General features: G+C 53.6%; 1 protein-coding gene across 29 annotated transcripts in view; it reads left to right on the top strand.

Moving 5' to 3' along the window:
• The window catches only part of NEDD4L (NEDD4 like E3 ubiquitin protein ligase), a 324616-nt gene that overhangs the window by 261048 nt on the left and 41952 nt on the right, over positions 1-21616 (top strand). For 14 of the 29 annotated variants that reach the window (XM_089305073.1, XM_089305070.1, XM_089305072.1 and 11 more), the window contains 7 exons: positions 4343-4475; positions 5635-5811; positions 8184-8258; positions 9857-9916; positions 14926-15057; positions 15518-15640; positions 16721-16918. In XM_089305073.1, the coding sequence (XP_089161199.1) occupies positions 4343-4475; positions 5635-5811; positions 8184-8258; positions 9857-9916; positions 14926-15057; positions 15518-15640; positions 16721-16918 (898 nt within the window). The remainder of the gene's footprint in view (positions 1-4342; positions 4476-5634; positions 5812-8183; positions 8259-9856; positions 9917-14925; positions 15058-15517; positions 15641-16720; positions 16919-21616) is intronic. The other 15 variants (XM_051851904.3, XM_089305080.1, XM_070050121.2 and 12 more) reach the window with 7 other exon arrangements.

Raw genomic sequence — 21616 nt, 5'->3', positions numbered from 1 at the left:
CAATTATATCTCAACAACATAGTTTTTAAAAACTCCGTCCTTGGTGTCAGTGTCTCAGAACCAAACACAACAACAGATGCTGTTCGCGTAACGCTGGCTCGTGAGCAGGTCAGAAGCAACAGGGAAAATGCAGGTCTTCATCCAGGTTCGGGCTCACACGTAGCTTAGGAAGAAGCCAGTGGTGTGAGTGTCCTCACTGGTGCGGGAGGGGGCAGCACCAGAGGGGGAGGCTGAGCCAGGGAAGGTGACCCCAGAGCTCTGGGGAGAACGCAAGGAGAGGCTCCTTTGCACCAGCCTTGACTCCTAGAAAGCAAGAGGGAAGTCAGGTAGGCGAGTCTGGTTTCACAGCAGCCTCTGTATCCGCTCTGAACGTTTTGGGGTTCCTTCCCCCGAGCTGTGTCTGCCTTGGACCCTCCACAATTATGCTCAGGAGCGGTTTTGATTCAACAAGAATTTTTTTCTTGATTGGTTTTCCCAAAATGCTGCAACACCCTTCCAAGGAAAACTGATGTTGTTAGGAAGTATCTCTATTACAGGTGTCTTTGAGGAAACAAAGAGTGCTTACCATGTGCTAAGCACAGAATTAGGATAGCCTTGGTGATTCTGCCCTCTGCCTGGTGTGCTGCAGACTTGCCTCAGGCTTCAGCCCCCGCCGCCAAAAAAAAAAAAAAAAACAGAGGGTGGCGCTGCCAGTAACTTGGAACATTCTTAAAAGATCTGACTCGCCCCACTGCTCTCTGCACACAGCTCACGCAGTGGCCTGGCCATGCCCAGCTGCTTCCTGCGGACTTTGTCTGTCCCTAGGTCCTGTGCATGTTGGTACATGTTAGAACCAGGTGCCTGGAGCCTGCCCCTTCCCTGGGCTCCCCAGAAGCTGTGTGTGTCCCCTGTCCTCCACCAGCTTTGGGCTGCCCAGAAGAGACATGAGCTGGTTGGTCCTGGGACAGCAGAAATATTAGAACATGGGGGAACAACAAACTCTTCTTGGTAGTCATTTTCACCCTGAGGCCCAGAGGACATAATATTACGGTGGCCTGGGTGGGAGGGGCTGTGTTTTCTTATTCACACGTCTCCTCCTCACACCCCCCACCCCATACCTGGCACACAGTAGGGCTCAGAGAGACACATTATTTTTTAAATGATTTTATTTTTTATTTATTTATTTGAGAGAGAGAGACAGAAAGGTCTTCCATCTTCTGGTTCACTCCCCAAATGGCTGATCAGAAACCAGGAGCCAGGAGCTTCTTCCAGGTCTCCCATGCGGGTGCAGGGGTCCGAGCACTTGGGCCATCCTCCACTGCATTCCCAGGCCATCTAGCCCATCCATCAGAGAGCTGGATCAGAGGAGGAGCAGCTGGGACACCAGCCAGCACCCATGTGGGATGCCGGCGCTGCAGGTGGAGGCCTAGCCTACTGCCCCACAGCACCGCCCTCGAGAGGCACATTTGCGGTAGGTGGAGGACCGCACTGTGCCAGTTTCCCAGGCTCTAGGCACATGGTGTAGCGCCCTGTCTAGCCCAGTTTTAGGTCTTGACTTAGGAGTTTGGAACAGAAGGTGACCATAGGAGCTCACCAGTCTTCCCTGCCTGGTGGTGACTTTTTTTTAAGATTCATTTTTTTATTTATTTGAATGACAGAGTTAGAGAGAGAGAGAAATCTTCCATCTGCTGGTTCACTCCTAAGGTGGCCGCAATGGCCGGAGCTGTGCCGGTCCAAAGCCAGGAGCCAGGAGCTTCTTCAGGGTCTCCCATGTGGGTGCAGGGGCCCAAGGACTTGGGCCATCTTCTACTGCTTTCCCAGGCCATAGCAGAGAGTTGGATTGGAAGAGGAGCAGCCGGGGCTTGAACCAGTGCCCATATGGGATGCTGGCGCTTCAGGCCAGGGCTTTAACCTGCTGTGCTACAGCACCAGCCCCTGATGGTGACTTTTAAAACACCCTTAATTTTTAGATTTGTTCTTGTATATAGATATAAACTATAAACCTTTTACTGGAAAAAAAAAACTCACGTTTTTAAAAACGTGGTGCAGAGATGACCTGGTGGCATTCTGTAAATGAAGGTGAATGCGTCGTCAGACACTGCTGGCACCCTTGTTGGCACTGCTGGCACTCCGCACATCCTCTCCCGGCTCGGTGCCGGTTTGCTCAGGCCATCAGGACGGTCTCTCCAGGGTTGCGACTGCGAGTGCCCTCACGCACTGACCTGGCTTCAAGTCTCATTGATCGATGGCTGGCCTGTCATTTGGGTAACTGACCACGAAAGTCAAGTGAAGAGCAAGCAGGCAGGATCAGCGGCTGAGGGACAGTTAGAGAAGCCGTTGCTGGTTTCCCTGCCGAGGCCAAGCCACTCTCCCGTTGTGTTGGCTCAGGCGCATTTTTAAGTGGCCAGCTCCCGACTAGGGATCACTTAGAGTCCTAGTCAGGTCCCACAGCCCTGTCACTCACACTGCCTCCCTGTGTGGACATCCTGGGCTGTCACTGAAGCCCAGGAAAGCCCCTGCTTGGCGTTTCAGGGAGAGAGTTGCCTTGTTCCTTAGGCTGCTCGGTTGTTTCCGCTTCCCACTGATCACTAAGCGTCAGTGCGTGGTGGAGAAGGAACAAGGACAGAATCGAGCCTAAAGACACCAGCCTCCCTCCCCGCCCGCCCCAGCTTTCCCAGTCCATCGCTCTGGGGTGGTGGACTCCTATGTCCTTCAGAAGTGTACTCGAGGCAGACGTAGTGGGATTGAAACCGTGTTCCTCCTCCGCCTTTCCAAGCCCTCGTAACAGTTCAGGTGCTGTTGCGAGTCAGGCACGTGGTGGGCATTCAGACAGTGCCGGCTGAGCGAGAGTGAATGTTTAGGAAACTCTTGGGTGGAAAACGTTGGCAGGCGCAGTGGTTGGGCCGCTGCTTGGGGTGCCTCCATCCCCTGCAGGAGTTCCGAGCTCTGAGTCCTGGCTTCACTCCCAGTTTCGGGATTCTGCTCATGCATACCTTGAGAGACAGCAGGCGATGGCTTAGGTGGTAGTGTCCCTGGCTCCTGGCTTCAGCCTGGCCTACCCCTAGCTGTTACGGAACATGGGGAGTAGGCCAGCAGATGGGAGATTGGTGTGCGTGTTCTCTCTCTCTCTCTCTCTCTCTCTCTCTCTGCTTTTCAAGTAAATAAAACAAATTTTTAGCATGTTTTCAGGTGAGGCTGATCATCATAAAGCAAAGTTGTTTTCATCCTTAACAGAGTGAAGGAGAGAGCTGTGCAACTTGGGCTGTTTCCATACTGACGTGGTTCACGTGCTTCCTAGCGTGTCCCTGGTTGTTTGTTTTTTTTGTTTTTGTGTTTGTTTTTTTTTTGGTTGGTTGGGTGTTTTTGGTTTTTTTTTTTTGGTTCTAAGTTAACTTAACTTGCAAGCTTATAATTACTGTGTGGTTAGGAGTTGAATGTCATGTAAAACTGACCACAGCAGCATAAAATCACAGATGCGGTGTTGGGTTTTCAGACATGTCCAACAGAGCATCATCCCTTCTCGTTTTGCTTAGTGGTTTCAGAAGTCTTACAAGTGCAGTTTTTCTCTATTATAATTATCCAGGTTTTCTGAAGGTACCTCTACGTGGTGTATTGTTCTGGTCATTATATTCAATGTAACTAAGAAATATGCAGAATGTATTTTTTTTTAAGATTTCTATATCTCATTTGAAAGGCAGAGTTAGAGAAGGGAGAGAGAGATTGACATTGAGATTGACCTTCAGCTGATGGTTCACTCCCCAAAAGGCTACAACAGCCAGGGCTGGGCCAGGGCGAAGCCAGGAGCCCAGAACTCCAGCCAGGCCTCTCACGTGAGTGGCAGGGGTCGTCAGATCTCCAGTGGAGTTCGGAGGTCAGGTCCTGAAGTCACGGAAGCTGATCCTGAGATTCTGTCCAAACGAGATAGGAAGCCGCCCAGGTGCCTGGCGTGGAGTCGGGAGCGCTGCTCCCCTGACTGCCGCCTAGAACGTGCACCGCGTGTGGTCCTCGCCGGTGGCCGATGAGCAGGAGCAGCTGCTTTGGCGTTGCTGGGTCGCCGCATACGTGAGCTTGCCTGTCCTCTGCCTCCTGATGCCCGGCTTGCCTCTGTGGCGAGCAGGTGGGAGACTTCATTTCCTCTCCTTGGAGTGCATTTGGAAGCACGTGGCCTGACACAGGCTCTGGATATCATGCGTGCTGCTTTAAAATGAGCATTGGCTGCACTGAAATGCACTTGCGCTGCTCTGGTGGCAGGATTCTGTTTGGAGAGCAGCTGAGGGCCGGTGCTGGACCCTGGGTCTGAGCGCCAGGCTGCCTGTTCTCAATACCTCTTCTCCTCCCCCGGCACCCCTCTCCCACGCCTCAGGGACGTGTCCTCCGAGTCGGACAGCAACATCCGGCAGATCAACCAGGAGGCAGCACACCGGCGCTTCCGCTCCCGCAGGCACATCAGCGAGGACCTGGAGCCGGAGCCGTCCGAGGGCGGAGAGGCCCCCGAGGTAGGCTGTCCCGGGGCGGGCGTCCCACAGGCTCTGGGCTGATCTCATGCCTCGGTGGCCTGTCTCAGTGGGACTTCTCTGGCAGGTAGTGACTGTGGTCATGTAGCTGGTCAGTTGCCCGGCTGGGTGTTAATTCGGAAACTGCTTATAAAGACCACATTTGACCAACACATGTGGCCACATACCATTACAAAAGGGAATGCCATTTCTAGCCTGAAAATCTTCAGATATTTTTGCTTAATTTATTCCTCCCCAGGGTCGAACCACCTCTCACTAAGTGACTGTGCTTATGCTACTTGAGTAGTTCAGTGACACTGTAACTTGTTCGAACATCACACGTTTAACTGAGTCGTTTTAGTATCTGGAGAGCGATTCATTCCCAAGGAAATGCAAATCTGTGTTATTACAGATGTTTATAATTTTCCTTTTGAAAGTTCATAGAACATTTCTGGAAAAAGTACGAGTTAAACAAGTTAGCAGGGAGCTGAACTCCCATGCTGTCTGCACACCTTTGGTTCTTCCAGAAGTTCAACCTTGTTAGACCTGCTGTCGGGAAGGTCGTTCACAAAGTCATCTTACAGTGATTGAAACTGAAAAGGCAGAGTTAGCGACCCCGTGGTAAATTCACGGAAAGCTGCTGCCTAGCGGTGTGTGACCACAGCTGGCAGGGTCTTGCCTCTTCATCCAGTGCCGTGAGCAGCAGAAAATCCGACGGGAACCATTTGCAAACTTCCCGGCAGTCTTATTGGTGCCCAACCATTTGCAAACTCCCCGGCAGTCTTATTGGTGCCCGTGTGTAGTAACAGGTGCTGGAAACACGTCCCTGCCACCAGTGATGGTGTGATGGCGCTTCGAGAACACAGTCCCTGGCCTCAGGGCTCCCAGGGTCTGTGTCATGGCCCTGCCACGCACTGGCCCTCCTGCCTTGGGCAGGTTGCGCGCTCTGCCTCAGTTTTCTCACCTGTTAACTGGGTGGTTCCTCACTCAGGTATGTTCCTCCTGAGTGTCGAGGGCGTGTGCATCACAGTTAATTACAGTTGCTCTAAGGGTTGTCTCAAAGTAAATAAATAAGAGTTGTCCTTGTTAGGTGTTTTGGCTGGGAGTCGGGGGGGAGGATCCTGGTACCCGGCACTCACCCCACTGTCTTGTTCCTTGAAAGCCCTGGGAGACTATTTCAGAAGAAGTGAATCTGGCTGGTGACTCCCTGGGGCTGGCCGTGCCCCCGCCACCCGCCTCCCCTGTGTCCCGGACCAGCCCCCAGGAGCTGACAGAGGAGCTGAGCAGGCGGCTTCAGGTCACTCCGGACGCCAACGGGGAGCAGTTCAGTTCCCTCATTGTAAGTAGGGGGTCTTTGAAAGGAAAGCCCAGCGATATTTTGTCATTCATTGTTGTAGGAGAATCTGGTATGCAAATAAGGACCAGGGGTCTTCCAGCTGCCAGTCAACTCTGATGTTTCCCAAAGCCCTCCTACCCCGGGGGGAGCAGAGCTGCACTAAAATTAGCCCGAGCAGGTGCGAGTCTTTCTCGCCGTGGACGGCAGCTGTGCGGTACCACCGACGTTCTCCCTTGATTTGTGAAACAGTGCAGGGGAACGGGATTTTCCACGACTTGTGTAATTATTAGCTTTAACCTTGTTGGGTTTCTTTCTGAGCCAAGAGGCTCGTGGTAGCAGTACCTTCACCCCAAGGACGGCATTTCACAGTGGGAATTAGGAGCCCTCGGCCCTCCAGCCAGTCCTATGGGGCGGGGCGTCCTGTCCCTGATTTGCACTCCCTTCTCGTAGGCATGACCACTCAGTGGCTTCTGCAAGGCCTGGATTTGAATGGGAGAAGGCAGCCTCTGAGTCCCAGAGTAGGACTCTTTGAGAAAGATCGTAGAACTGACTTGTTTTCCCAGTTGGAGAAATACTTTCCAGAATCTTCAGCTGGCACTGAGTCCCAGTGGGAAGCAGCAGAATCAAGTCCTGAGAACTGGTACTTGCGTTTGACAGTACATGGGCAGAAAGGGCCCATGGAAAATTCCTAGGAGTAAATGCAGTCCTGGCGTTTCTCAGGAAGCTAATAAAGGTAGTCACTGCGCTAAGAATGGTATCCTAGGAAAACTAATGGCATCGAATGTCAGTGATAGGAAGACTGCAGAAACCGGAAACCCAGCAGGCACTTGGAAATCATTGCTGCTTCGATTATAGTGTTTTGATTTTGAAAGGCAGCCCTGGGCCTATGGGTCACAGTGATCGCTCCGTTAATGGTGGCTTCACATTAAAATTCTGTGGATGTTCTTCACAAAGAGAAATATCGCTGAGATGTAAATGCAGTGCTAAATGGACAGGATAAAAGAGATTGCCTATATGCGATGTTTGAGTTGGTGAAACTGTTGCTATGGAAACAATGTAAGCAGTAAGGCCAGACATTTAAAACCTGTAAGAGAAAGGAAGTCCCACACAAACTGTAACGATTACACCCCATTAGTCACCTAAGTGAATGATAATTTTATTCAGCATTGATATTTAGCATCCCCAGTTATTTCTATAGGGAGCCACTGCATTCAGTTTTTCTAGATGCACAAAATATCCTTCAGACCAGGACGCAAGCCGGTGTTATTTTCAGACTGTGTTCTTTGAGTCTGCCAAATGAGAGAGGTACGCATGTCGGGGCCTCCCTGGATTCTCGGACTGTAGGACAACCTTGCACTGATGAGTGAGGGGAGATATGGATGGTTCCCGTCCCCTCCAGAGTCCTCCTTACACCTCCTCCCACCTCCCTTGTCAGTGCAAAGTGTTGAAAGTCAGGAAATGCTGCAGGCTGTGCCATGGATCCGCCTGCGGATAAGGAGACCCCTGGCAGTGATCCTCGTTATGGTCTCGGGGGTGTGTGACCTCACGGGCTGGACCAGGCAAGGAAGAGGCGCATCCCGTGGGACACGCTAGCTTGTTTGCCGACGCGCCTGCTTGGTTCCCCTCGAGCCACGTGTGCACTGCTTGAACTCCACTCAGAAGCTAAAATTATACATCCCTGCTCATTTACAAGTAGGACAGGAAGGTGTCCGGGTTCCCCCGGACCCAGAACCCTGCGTAGTCTGTGTGAGCGGTGATAAATGTTGAAAAGCTGTGCACACCTCGTGTGTCCTTTAACCGAAAGGCTTGGGACCGGAAGTGTTTCTGATCTCTGATGTTTTCACATTGGGGGATATTTGCATACACACGATGAAATACCTTGGGACCCAAGTCTCTGTACAGAATCCACTCGTTCGGTTTTATGTACCTTACACCGTACATACCTCAGCCGGTGTACGTACCTTATACACAGAGCCTGAAGGTGATTTTCTGCAGCATTATTAATGCACCTGCATTTTGGCTGCAAAACATCACACGAGGTCAGAGGTGGAATGTAGAGAGGTTCAGGATTTTTGAGCATTTCGGGGTTCAGATATCCAGTTAGGGACGCTGCACCTGTATCACCGTCTTTCCCTCTCGTTCCTCTGTCTTGTCAGCTGAGAATATACCAGAGGTTGCATCGTAGGGCAGGGTACAAGACTGCAGCACTGGAGTGTGGCAGGGGCCCCCGGAGCCTCCTGGGTTGGCCGCTAATTCCAAGGGCCGGTCAGAACCCCATGCTGCCTTCTCGTTGCCGAAGAGGTATTTGGTTCAACAGGACCCCTTGTTTCTCAGAACACGCCTCTTGACGCCACCTGTCTTTGCCTCCCCTCCAGCAGAGAGAGCCCTCCTCCAGGCTGCGTTCCTGCAGTGTCACCGACGCCGTCGCCGAGCAGGCCCATCTGCCACCGGTAACCCACGCTCATTTCCAGTCTTTGGCTGGCTTTTTTGGCTTTGATTTACAATCACCTGGGCTGCTGAGAAAGAGGGCTTCCTATGCAAATCTGTTCACCCCGTAAAAATGGGATGTCTTTAATTTCCTAGCAAATCGCCCACGGGAGAGTGGATTTCCTACGGAAAAGAATCGTCACTGCCACCAAAGTGGCTTTGCTGAAGCCTTGATTGCTCTCGCTTTCACTCCCATTGCCACCGACTCTGATGTGCTTACTTGACTCAAAGTACTCGGTACCTGAGTAGTTCCCTTTTGCTGCATACGTGCAAGGCACAGGGATTCCTCAAAACAGGAAGAACGCTCATGCGTGGGGCCAGGCGTTCCAGTCCGTTTCTGGTGGCCTCAGCCCTGGACCCCAGAGCCAGGCACCCTCTTTTTAAAGACACTTCTGTTGACGAGGGACTAATCCTTATATGGTTCTCAGCCTCCCGCAGACTGCAGAAGTGTAAGTGTAGGGGGTTAATAACATCCGATGAAGTAAAAATAAGTCATTCATTTTGGAAGGCAAAGCAGCACTGTCTTGGGAGATGTTTGGTTCACCCATGAAGACTAAGAACTCTTACGTAAATTGGTTTCTTCTTTTGGAGGTAGAAAAAAAAGTGACTAATATAACGTGGCTTTAACGTAACGTGGCTTAAACGTAACGTGGCTTTAACGTAGCGTGGCTCCATTTGACGTGTGGCCCTACCCAGCTTTGCCTCTTTTTGTTGCAATCCTGGATTATTTCCCCACTTCGTGATGTGTGCATTTTGGGGACAGCCAAGTGCATTTACAGGTTTTGAAATCACAGAGCCTTCCCCAGCTCATGCATTTTTGTCTGACTTCAGAGGGTATCTTGGCCTGGGGTTTTTTGTTGTTGCTTTTGTTTTTGTTTTTCCTGTTGATGAAGCGGATGAACAGTGTACTAGTCAAGTAAGCAGTCCGAGGAATCGATTGCATTGTGCCCTACACCAGGTCGATCAGTTAAACTAAGCTCACGGGAGCATCTTCTGGGACAGCTTCAGTAAGCCCCTCCTCCCCGCCCCCAGAGCCCGTCACTGGACCATGAGGAGCTGCTGGGGCCTGCTCAGCCCGCTGATTCCCCGCCATAGATGAGTGGCGCTTCCTGTGCTCAGAATCAAGGGCATTTGTGTTTGCCGGGAGCTCACTTGCCTGGGAACTCACGATTGCCCTCGCTCCCTCCTGTGCGTGGTGCTGGCCCTCACTGATGACCGGGGCCTCTGAGCCGAGTTCTGATTTGGCAGATTTCAGAGTCTGTGCATTCTTTGATCGTGAGGACAAAAGCAGACCAGCTCTCGGGTTTGTGCCCTCAGAAAACATCCCGCTTTGTCGAGGTTGTCAGTGGGTGGAGGGTGGCATGGGGGTCAGGGTCCCTGGTGCTCCCGGTCATCAGTGACGTCAGCCCCGTGTGGACAGGGTGGACCGCAGGGACTCTGGACTCTGATCTCCCGTCCCTGCCTTGGTGGTGCGGCCACAGCAGTGATTCCAGCTTCACTAAGCAATTGGGGTCCCCCCTCCAACAAGTGCAATTCACTGATGTAAATTATCATTTAACAGCCCAGTACCCCAGCTAGGAGAGCGCGTTCGTCCACTGTCTCGGGTGGTGAGGAGCCAACGGTAATGACACCCTTTATCCGGCATTCCGGCACAGTCCGCGGGGCGGTTCACTCTCGTGTAGCAGAGGATACAGCACACTCTGTCTGTAGAGAAAAGCAGTAAGATCAGCTGCTTTGTGCTGCAGAGACGCGTAGGGTTCTTACTGTAAACTGGGTTCTGGATTGTGCAAAGGCACCGCGTAAAATGGGATGATTTTTGGTTTCCTGTAGTTGTTAATGGAAGCACTGTCCAGCTCTGGCCGAGTGTGCTTGGCAGTGTCGGGTGGATTTCTTGTCTTTTGCTGTTCTCTCTCCTGGGGAGCTCTCCCTTCTTGTTTAGGATTCTTGTTCAAAGTCGCGTGTCTGGAAGATGGCGGAGTTGGGTGGGATTCCCGGCCATGCTGGGCTCTGCCCTCTCTGACGTCTCCCACACCGTCTTTGCAACGCGGGTTCGGTCATCTTGTGGGGACCTGATAGCCTTTCTCTGCCACCTGGGGCTCCACTCGCAAATGTGCATGCAGTTCCAGGAGAGGAGTTGAGATTTGTAAATGATCTAGAACAATCCGTGTTTACGTAAGCCAGATTTCTGTTGTTCTTGTTATTTATCTTGGCTGCTTCGTCACATCCACGTGGGCATCACTTAGATTTGACTGTATTTCAGCCGTGGCTTTTCTCTTTGATGCCTGGGGTCAGGCGGGTCCATGCACTGCGCTGCTGTCGGAGTTCTTGAAGAATCTTCCCTGTTGTTTCACCTTTGCTATGCTTGCTGGACCTGCACATGGCTTGCGAATAACCTTGCGCGTGCGGGAGCCGGTTTTCCAGAGGATGTTGGTGACCTAAGTCCAGCAGCAGTTGAGTTACATGGGTGGACTCCGTGTCTTGCCTTGCACAAAGGAAGACCTAGCTGGCCACCAGTACAGTAACAGGACAGTTGCAGGTGTGGAGCATGCAGTGGTCAGTGTAGAAGTCAGATGCCGGTGGGCCGGGCCCCGGGTCGGATTCGGGGAGCTCTAAACGAGCAGCTGACTTCCTGCGGAGCAGTGGTGATCCCAGAGCTGTGGAGGAGCAGAAGAGACGAGGTGCCTGTGCGCCGAGGAGCCCAGCGTCTTTCCCAGGTGTCAGCCGCTCCTGCGTCTCATGGGTTAGCAGCCTGCCTTCAGCTGCTTTAGCCTGGGAGTGTTGTGACGCTGCAACAGGGACGCTCTTGGTCACTGCTGTCCTGGGCTGCACGGTTACGAGGCTGCGGGAAGCACAGGGTGGTCCTCCTGGCTGCCTCTTGCTTGTGTCCCCTCCTCCCCCGTCAATGGGTTGCAATGTGGGTTGGGCTGGGACTTGGGAATTTAAAACTTGGCCACCGCGGTTCCAGGGTGTCGCATCTCCTCTCCTGCTTTGCCTTCTCTGTGCCCAGATGGCTTAGAAAGAGTCACACTGTTTCTCTGCCGTCCTTGTCTGTCCCTGGTTGTGAACGTCCTCGATTTCCTCTTTCCTGATTCGTTCTCCTAGCTCGAGTTCTCCTCCTCCTCTCACACTCCACCCGACACGGCTCCAGGCAGGGGCTGCCCTGGGCGGGTCATCTCCCTCCTGCCTCTCTGTTCTCCCAGACTCGCGTGTGCACGTGCAGATGCAGCGTGCCACTCCAGCAGCCTGTGTGTGTGTGGTGGTCGTCTGTCGGGGACGTGGTAACCATTACATAATACGCAGTGATGCGAGTGCACCTGTTTGTACCATTTACCCCCACTGAAGCCCGCCCCCACTCCTCCCTGCCGCCCTGTGCACCCTGCGTGCGTCTTTCTGTGCCTTGATTCCGGGGGTGCAAGGGACAGGCCCTGCCTCTCACCGGAGGACCCATAGGGTGACTCGGTGCACACTGGCTCCCCCTGCTGGCAGCTGCATGAGAGCCCTGTCTGGGGCCTGGGGAGGGCTGCTGGTCTGCGTGGACTCTGACAACGCAGGAGGTGCCAACACAGCAGGGTTTCGGTGGGTCCCGGAGAACCTGTGCTGGTCAGCATCCGTGTGGTTGTTTTTAAAGGCGTATTGAAACACCCATCACTTAAACGTAAACAACTTCTTCATTTTAGTGAAACGCGGTAGGGTGTTGGGTCTACAGGCAGAAAGCTGTGGAGTGTTAGTTAAGCCAGTCAGCAGTCCCTGGCATGCTGCTTGGTTCCCTGATTGTTTCTTGAGGCAGGCAGGGTGCACACGTGCCAGGCTCCGTCTGCAGAGCCGAGGCCTGTCCCGCCCCGCCCCCTCGCCGTGGGAGGCAGTGTTGGGAGTCCCTGTCAGCACGGGTTGTTCTGCGTGGTCATTGGCGAGAACCCTGTAAAGACACACTGTTAATAACACGACCTCACGTAAACTCCGCTAAATCTCCCGCGCCAGTTCAAGCTTCAGTGGAAGGGACAGTGAGCATTGCAGTCTGACTGAGTGTTCTCCGCACATTGCTCATTCTCCATAAGCGGGATAGCCCAGCCGACTGTGGGTCTGGGAGGTGGTGTGAGCTGGTTTCTCGGTCGCCTGCCGCCTGTCCTCAGTCGTGCTGTGACCAGAGACGCATCCTACGGCTTCAGAACCGTGTGTCTGTAGAGCAGGCTGGATTGCCTGTCTCCAGGAAATGATAGGGCAGGGGGCAAAGTCATAATTCCATTTAGAGTTGCTTTTACCAAAGCGCTTACTGTCACACACACAATGGTAGGCCCACACGTCGTAAGCACGTATTTTGCCAAAGCTATACGAAGGGTCTTCAGAAAGTTTACGGACAGTGTGTATCGTGAAGAAACTTCCTGCATGGTCTTTGAACGGTTTTGCTCCGCCCGATGCAGGCGCTGGGTAGGGTGCCGCGGGTCCCTGTCGCAGTGCCTGCCTCCAGCTACACTGGTCTCAGAGGCAGCGGTGCTGGCTCGAGTGGCCTTCTCCCCAGGTTGAGTCCCCAGCTCTCAGCTTTGGCCTGGCCCGGTGCTGGCCATCTTTCTGGGAACGAACAGGTGGTGTCCTCGCGCTCTCTGCTTCCCTCCTCCGCGCCTCTCTCCTGCCACGCCCCATCTTTCCTTCTCTTTCTCGCAAATAAATGGTCTGAAAGGAATTTGTGCTGAAAGTAAACGTTTGTCTTTTACTTCCATTTCCACGAACTCTTGGAAGTGCCCTCGTGCTAACTGACCACTCGCTCAGGTCACGACGGAGGCTGCCAACTTGGTCCCTCCGAGTATGCCCGGATCCAAGGAGCCCGGAGATGGCTCCTCTGTGTCAGGGTCCCCGTGAGGGAAGGAGGGGAGGGCTGTGGGCTGACTGCCCGGATGTTCATAGGAGAGGTGAAACCCGCGCCTCCGTGCGGCTGCTGTCTTTCAAATCCCCTCACCCTGCCCAGACTGCTAGGTGCACAGAGACTTGGAACTGTCTTTATGGAGCCTGAGGACTTTATCTGGGAAAATAAGGGAAGGGTGGCTGCACTTTCGGGAGAAAGGTGGAACTGTTTTTTTTTTTTTTTTTTTTTTTTTAATTGAATAAGCTCACGTTGCCCGATTAAATGTGTTTTGGAAATAACCAGTCAGGGGCTGCTTGCTGAATTCTTTGTTTAAAAAAATTCACTTATTTATCTGAAAGTCAGAATTAGAGATCAGTCTTCCATTTGCTAATTCACTTTCCAGATGGCCGCAACAGCCAGGGCTGGACAAGGCCGGAGCCAGGAGTTCCATCCGGGTCTCTCACATGGGTGGCAGAGGCTCAAGCACTTGGGCCATCTTCTGCTGCTTTCCCAGGCACATTAGCAGGGAGCTGGATCAGAAGTGGAGCAGCAGGGACTCGACCCAATGTCTGTATAGGATGCCGGCGCGGCGCCACAAGCCGTAGCTTTGCCCACTGCACCACAAGGCCTGCCCCCTTTGTAATTAATTCTGAAGTTGGTTTTTCTCTGCACTGCGCTGTCACGCGCATGCAGTAGAATGGGCAGCCCGTTGTTGGTGCTTTCTCTTGCTCGGGGTGCCCTGCAGGGCTGTGGCTGCGGCCTCCTCCCCGAGGCACGCCGGCAGTAAACAGAGGCAGTGGGGCAGGCGCAGGCAGAAGCTGGGTGCAGAGCAGCCTAGTACCAAGCAAACTGCACCTGCTGAGATATCATGAGGGACCAGAAAGGCCTTACAGACGAGGTTCCTCCTGATGGTTAGGCTCTCGGCTAACGTTCTCCCAAAGTGCCTTCTTGTCTCCGCGCCCCTCTGCTAGAGCACGGGCTCCCATTCCTCACATGCAGCATCCAGATCTCTCAGGACAGCACGGGGCTCCCCCGCCCCGTCGCCTCCATAAGTGATTGGCACATCCGTGCTTATCCCAACATGGCTCCAGCCAGACTACGTGTTGCTGCCGCCCCCTCAGGCAGACGTGTCTCAGCAGATGTTTCTGTGGCTTCTGCAGCCTTGGTCGCTCCACTCTGGCTGTGACTCGAGAGCTGGGCTTCCTTTAAGGAGACAGCCTATCAGTGGGCTGCATACGCAGCTTCAGGTTGCCAGGAGACGCCCTGAGCTGGGGCACGCGGGTGTCCTGGGTGCTGGTCAGGACTCTGTGCCACTGCGTGAGTGTCCCAGAGGAGCCTCTGCGGGTTAGGTGTCCGTGTGCCCTGCAGGCTGTGGCGTAGGGCACCCGAGCTGACGGCGTGGCAGCCGGCGGGAGGAGGAAGCCTGCAGAGCATCCCTGTAAGCACTGGACGCTCCCCGTGGTTGGCAGGAAGCGTAGCAGCTGGGACGGATCTTGGTGTCTCGTTCTCTCTTCCTGCGGTCCCCTTAGCCGTGACCTTTGTGTTGAAGGCCATAGGGTGTGAGAAGCAAGCCCTGTAAGAGTTTGGACCCCATGGCCATATGGGGTTCATCTCACTGGAGACTTGAAGTGACCAGAAACATCTTGCTGTTTTGTTGAGGTGTTTTCTGTACAAACGAAGCAAACTCAACCTTGTGTAGAAAAAAGTAGATTATCTGAGTATGCGTTGCTTTGTGAAACTAATCAGAAAACCAATGCCAGTTATTAAACAATGATGATTTCTTGCACAAACAGCCGTCAGTGGCCTATGTACACACCACGCCGGGCCTTCCTTCAGGCTGGGAAGAAAGGAAAGATGCTAAGGGACGCACATACTATGTCAATCATAACAATCGAACCACAACTTGGACTCGGCCCATCATGCAGGTATGAAGAGCGCCAGCCAGCTTCGAGTCACAGGCTGCGGACGCCTCCCTCCCGTCCCTGGTGTTAACATCCTGTTCTCCAGGACCCCTGTGCGAAAAAATATATATATACATTTAAACAAAAAACAAATACGTGACTTAGTGTTTGCCCGAGGAAGAATCTGGTCCTTACGCCAAGTCGGTCCCAGGGTGCGTTTTTCAAATCCAAGCCCGTTGCCACGTGCACCTGCCCCTCGGCCCCCTGGGTTACTTGGAGGCTGGTTTTTACGCTGGGCCAGTGCCCCATCCTTGTTCCCCCTGTGTTTCCTGTCCTTACCCCACCCACCCCCTTATTCTCTTGAATGGTTTCCTCCATGCTGTACACAGACCTGGCCTCTTACTACTGCCGTGGGCTCACGCTGCCCACCACAGCCTCGGGGAGGGCCTGGAGCGAAGCTAACTTGTTTTTGCCTCCAAACCAGCTTGCAGAAGACGGCGCCGCCTCCGGATCGGCCACAAACAGTAGCAACCACCTAATCGAGCCTCAGATCCGCCGGCCTCGTAGCCTCAGCTCGCCAACAGTAACTTTATCTGCCCCGCTGGAGGTGAGAAGGCGCCCTCATCCACCTGGGCTCGCTCTGTCCTGTGCCCGCTCACTCTCCTCTCTCGCAACTCTGACCTGAGTCTCGCGGCCACCGCGCTCTCATCCGTGTGTTGGTGGTGGTGGTGCAGGCGCAGGGTGTGCTCGGACAGCCTCACGTGCTTCTCTGTCTCGCCCAGTCAGCGTCCTGGACTCCTTTGCCTCTCATTCTCATTGGGCTGAGACCGTGGGAACTGGTGCTGGGTGTGGGAATCCTCTCTGTTCAGAACTTTGGCCATTCCTGCTGTGTTTCGCTCCTGACTGCCTGTTCTACGTCATTAGACTCGCATAGCAGCTCTCTTCGGTGACAGTGCTCATACTGAGTCTCCAAACATAGCTTTGGTCATTTTTTTTTTCCTTTCAACTGCAAGGTCTCTCATTGTATGGGTTCTGTGTGTTTCCAAAGCCTCTTTGCATCTCCAATCATGGCTGGGCACCCGCTTGTGTTTCCTCTCTCCTGTCCGTGCTGTGGTAATACCATCCTGTGATACCACAAATGTCAGAGAGTGGGAGAAGCCACAAGTAAATGTTGGAGCTGTGGACTTGACCTTGTCTCGGAGCTAGCTGGATGCTTCTCCATTCTCGGGGTCGAGACACCATTGGGTGGGAACAGGTGATCCCTCCCCTGCATTCTTGGAGAAACGTCACGGGCCACAGCTCTGCAGTCGTAGGTGGTCGCCGCCATCACCTTAAGGACTTCTTTTTTCACGTTTCGCAGGCTGCCAATCTGTTCTTCATTAGACTGTGAGCTCATTAAGAGCAGGGGCATGTTCCTCTCGGCTCCGTAAAACCTCCATGCGTAGTGCTTAACGCAGGGCAGGGTTTGTGGTGTGGATCTGGTGGCCACCGAGGGAAGCTGGTGAGAAGCGCTGAACGCTGTGTGCCGAGCCAGCAGAGAGACCTGAGGTCAGACTGGCTTAAAGAAGATGAGACACAGGTGTTTTAGCAGCCTCCCCCTTTGTCCGACTCCAGAGAGGAGCGTTCGGCCATCACCAGGTGCAGGGCCACGCGACACAGAGTTCTAACACTCCTTGTTATTCCTTAGGGTGCCAAGGACTCCCCCGTGCGTCGGGCTGTGAAAGACACCCTTTCCAACCCACAGTCCCCACAGCCGTCCCCCTACAACTCCCCCAAACCTCAGCACAGAGTCACCCAGAGCTTCCTGCCGCCCGGCTGGGAGATGAGGATCGCGCCCAACGGCCGGCCCTTCTTCATTGACCACAACACAAAGACGACGACGTGGGTAAGGCTGCTGCTGTCACCTGGCTCCGTGTTCCCGGCCGGGTCCGCCAGTAACCCCTGGGCCTCCTCGCGGAGGAATCGCCTTGACTGAGAAGTGCGACCCCCACCAGTGGGGAGGCCCAGCTGCCATGGGCTGTGGGCGTGGGTGGGTGTGGGCCCAGGCCCACGGGCATCTTTGGGGTGCTGTTTGTCATGGCGCTCCCAGAGAGCTGCAGTGCTGACGGTTCACCCTGGCCGAGGAAGCAAAGGAGCACTCGGTGTTGCCGGGATCCTCGTGCCATTGCACTCTTACCGGGACTTGTGTCTTTCTTGAAATGTGTCTCCTTCCTCAGCTTCTTCTCTTGTGTCCATGGTCGTGACTCCCTTCCGTTTGGTTTGTCACCGTCTGTGTTCTCTTTCCACTGACCGTGGCTCAGGACTGTGGCTGTGGGTTGGAGAGCTCTTTGCTGTGAGCGCTTTGTCAGAACTGACTTTGCCTACACCCTGCTCTTTTCCTGGGCCCCCACTTCATGTGTGAGGAGCAGCCTGCGTGTTATCCTAACTCAGGCAAAATGAGTCACAGGTGCACACGCGTGTGCTCGTACTGCCTCTCTACAGCCGAAGCAGCAGTGGCATTGCCAGGTAGCAGCAAGCTCCTCCAGAGTCAGTGGTCGCCACACCCTCCCTGGCCCCATGGTTGCACTGAGGTTGGTTCTGTTGCTCGCTGGTTTTGGTATTACAGACCGTGTGCTTTTCCTCCCCGTGCTTGGTTGTCTGGGTAGAGTTAACTCAGGATGTAGCCTAGTCCTCCTGTCCCTGTGCTGCTTGCTTGAGAGCCCGTTGGGTTTGGAGATTGCCACTGGGCCTGCTCTTGGTCTTGCTTCAACAGTGAACACTTTCTTTTTTCTTTTTTTTTTTTAAAGATTTATTTATTTATGTAAAAGGCTGAGTTACACAAAGAGAGAAGGAGAGGCAGAGAGAGAGGGAGAGAGGTCTTACCTTTGCTGGTTTACTTTCTGGTTGGCCACAGTGGCCAGAACTGCATCAATCCAAAGCCAGGAGCATCTTCCAGGTCTCCCACGTGGGTGCAGGGGCCCAAGGACTTGGGCCATCTTCCACTGCTTTCCCAGGCCATAGCTGAGAGCTGGATTGGAAGTGGAGCAGCCGGAACTCAAACCGGTGCCCATATGGGATGCCAGCACTGCAGGTGGTGGCTTTACCCGCTGATCCACAGTGCTGGCCCCATAAGCATGCGCTTTCAAGTGGGTCCAGTTGATGGAACAGCAGGAAAAGTGCCCGGCGAGGACAACCTGGACGGGTCACTCCACACGCTGCCCATGGGTGATGGTAGTTCTGTGCCTTGAGAATGGATTAGAGGGTGCTGTCCCTGCAGTCCTGTGGGTGGTGGCACAGTGCATCCCCAGGAGGGCACTCTTGGCACTTGGTGCAGGACTGGATATCCCAGGTTCCTGCCACAGAGTGCAAGTAGCTGCCACCAGCCCCAACCCCAACGTAGTGATGGCCAAAAATCCTCCCACACACTTCCAAACACCCCATGGTGCAGGATTTGCCCACCTGCCGAGGGAATTCAGCGTTGGGATTTGGTGACCATCATTTGGCAAACTGGTGGCTGCTTCAACCCCCTTTGAGTCCGAAGATACCGTTACCAGTTTGTGGGTAAGACGAGAGTTGGAGGCAGGCAGCTCTGTGGACACACAAGAATAGACTTTGGTTTTCGGGCCCTTTTTTTTTTTTCTCATTGACATTGACCCCATGGGTGACTGGCTTGGGGTCCCATTTCCTGTAGCGCTGCTGTAATCTCAGATCCGCACTCAGAAACTGGAGCTCCAGAAAGGCGGCGGGGGTGGGGTGGGGTGGTTAAACATTGTAAAAGTAGATGGATTAGTGTATGGAGCCAGTGTGGCTTGCCAGCGCAAGCTACGATTTTAGTCACTTGAACTAGCTTAGTCATCAGATCCCTAACCTTCTCGAAGCCTCTCACGCCGCAACTGTGGTGTAACTGCAGCCGGGCAGCTCTCGTTCTAAATAGCCCGAGCTTCCTGTATCGTCCACTTGCTGCCGAGCGAGACCCAGTTCTCATGTCCAGTTGTCACTCTTTACCTCGGCGCTTGTTGTGGACTGATTTGAAATTTTAATTTGCTAAAACCACACCAGGCTGCTGGCGCTGCCGTTGAAAATCCTTAAGGAAACAACTGGAAATTCCGCAAGTTCCCGCCCGCGTGTGCGCAGACGTGCTGACAGCGCGCGGCCGGCCCTCCCCGGACAGGGGTCCGTGCCAAGGCCAAGTCCTCCCCTCGCCTGCGCGTCCTGAAGGTCGACGGATGGGTAGAGGCAATCGCGAAGATAGTTTGTGGCCTCAAATCTGTCTGGAGTCGCTTTGAGGGTTTCTCTGTTTTTTGGGACACCACATGGAGGCCTGCTCTTAGATTTGAGTGTTGTGATGGACAAAGGGGAACCGACCTGTAGGACAGGGTGAGAACAGTGAAAACCAGACCGCTTCCCCCATGAGGCAGGGCGCTGCTGATTCCTGCAGTAACCAGAGGCATCCAAAGATGGAGGCCAGCGTGTCCCCCTGTGCACTTCGCCAAGAGTGCAGTTCCCTGTGACGGGTATCGGTGAGACACAGCTTTCACGGGTACAGGTAATGAAGGCGGTGTCCCCGAAGGAATGCAGTCTTACCACATAACCAGGGAAAGGATGGCCTTGTCCCCATGGGGGTCAGGCCTGCAACAGGTGCACCCCGGGAGCCACCAGGTGGCTGGAGAGGACCCTGACCGGGAGGCTTTGCCAGGGGAGCAGCCCAAGGCCTGTGTGCAGTGGCAGCACCGTGCCGTCCACCTGCCTTGTTTGTGTAGCAAGTGCCGTAACCAAGCTTTGATGTTTGTCTTCTACCAAAGTTGAAACTCGTAAAACTCACTGTGGCCTGGCCATGCTGGATAGACTCTTCCGTGGTGGGAGGCCAGCATTCCCACATTTCACGTGGTGGAAAATTGGGAAACACTTTTTTTTTTTTTGGGGGGGGGATATTGATTAAAGTCACTTTCGGCTGGACTGAGGGAAGCAGTAAATTACTCCCCAAAGAGAGTCCCCTTGCTGTGCCAGGAAGGGGAGAAACCCCCGAACGTGTTTGGGTGTTTGATTCATTTCTGCCTGTACCGTTTGAGACCACATTAGTATTCCCGCTGATCCCCAGCCCGCGGCTGAGTGGCAGGTGCCCTTTACCTGCTCGGTTGCTATGGAGAAGCCTCGCCACTCAGGTTACTCAGGGCTTCGGCGGCCGTGGCTTCTTCGGTAGCAGCTGGTACGCTTGGTTAGTCCTCAGAGCGGTATTCATGGCAGCTGCTGCTATGATTCTGAGTGTTGTTGGGGTAATAAGATAATATGACCCCTCAGGCCACTGGCTGGCCCCTTCGGAGAAGTCTGGGTTTCCAGGAAAGCCCGTGTTGCAGACCTGTGAGGCTGAGTTTATTGTGTGCGTCTCGCTCTGTGGGCTTCCTGCCCCCAGCACCTCAGTTTCAGCTTTCTGTAAATCACTGCTTTTTAACAAAAGGGCTAATTGTCTCTCGAAATAGACAGTGGGTGGTTCTTGGGTGCAGCAGCCAGAAGCCTTGCCTCTTTCCTGCAGGAGCCATATCCCAGGCTTTCTCTGAACGTGACCTGGTCGTGGGCTGCGTAGGACTCAGGGGCCCCTGATGGATGGGACATGACCTGGTCCCTGAGAGTTAGCGTTGAGTGAGTAGATTTGGCTGAGTTTGGTGCTTTGAGCGGATGACCAGCTTCCTGGTCCTTCTGAGTCCTCAGTATGCTTGGCGTATCTGTTTACACTGTTTACGTCACAGTATACTACAGAGTACTGGACCTATTTTGTGCCCCTGCTTATCTTTGCTAAGAAATACATTAGACCAGGGTCAATATTAATCACAAGTGGACTGCTCACGGGGTTTCTTTCTTTGATTAAAAGTTTATAGCAAGCAGCACACAAAGGTTAATTTGTCTTTAAAGATTTATTTATTTGTTTGAAAGAATTAGAGGGAGAGACAGACTGAAAGATCTTCCATCCATTGGTCTACGCCCCAAATGGCCACAGTGGCCAGGGCTGGGTCAGACCAAAGCCAGAGCTTCATCCAGGTCTCCCATGTGCGTGGCAGGGCCTAACCACTTGGGCCAACTGCTGCTGCTTTCCCAGGGGCCTTAGCTGGGAGACGGATTGGAAGTGGAGCAGCTGAGGGGAGAACCAGCACCCATATGAGATGTCTGCATTGCAAGTGGCGGCTTAACCCACTGTGCTGATGCCGGCCCCTGATTGTGGTGGTTTTTTTGTGATCTCTTTTGCATCTTGCCGGTTCCCCACATCTGCTGCTTTGCTATGACCCAGTGATACCTGGCCTGTGCTGTTGACTTGGAAAATGTTGAAGCAGAAAACCTTTCAATAATTGGACAGAGCAGAGGCTTTTGGGTCATTGAATGAAGCTGATGTCAAGTGTCTGAAAGCTTGTCTCTGAATCGTAGGCTGACAGGGTTTTTGAATCTGGGGAGTTCAGTCTGCAGTTTCATCGGGTCTGCGTCGGTGAGGGGTAGCTGCAGAGCCTTCCGGCCAGTTCTTCCCTCCCAGACCCCTCGCATGCCCTCAGCTGGAGGGGGCAGGTCGTGAGCCCAGCCTCCTGCCAGGGAGCATCGCAAGGTCACACTGTGGCTGTCG

This window comes from Oryctolagus cuniculus, chromosome 10 (assembly GCF_051225735.1).
Source record: "Oryctolagus cuniculus isolate XC-2025 breed Fujian yellow rabbit chromosome 10, ASM5122573v1, whole genome shotgun sequence".
Taxonomy (NCBI): Eukaryota; Metazoa; Chordata; class Mammalia; order Lagomorpha; family Leporidae; genus Oryctolagus; species Oryctolagus cuniculus.
This window is presented reverse-complemented; position numbering and strand designations above follow the sequence as displayed.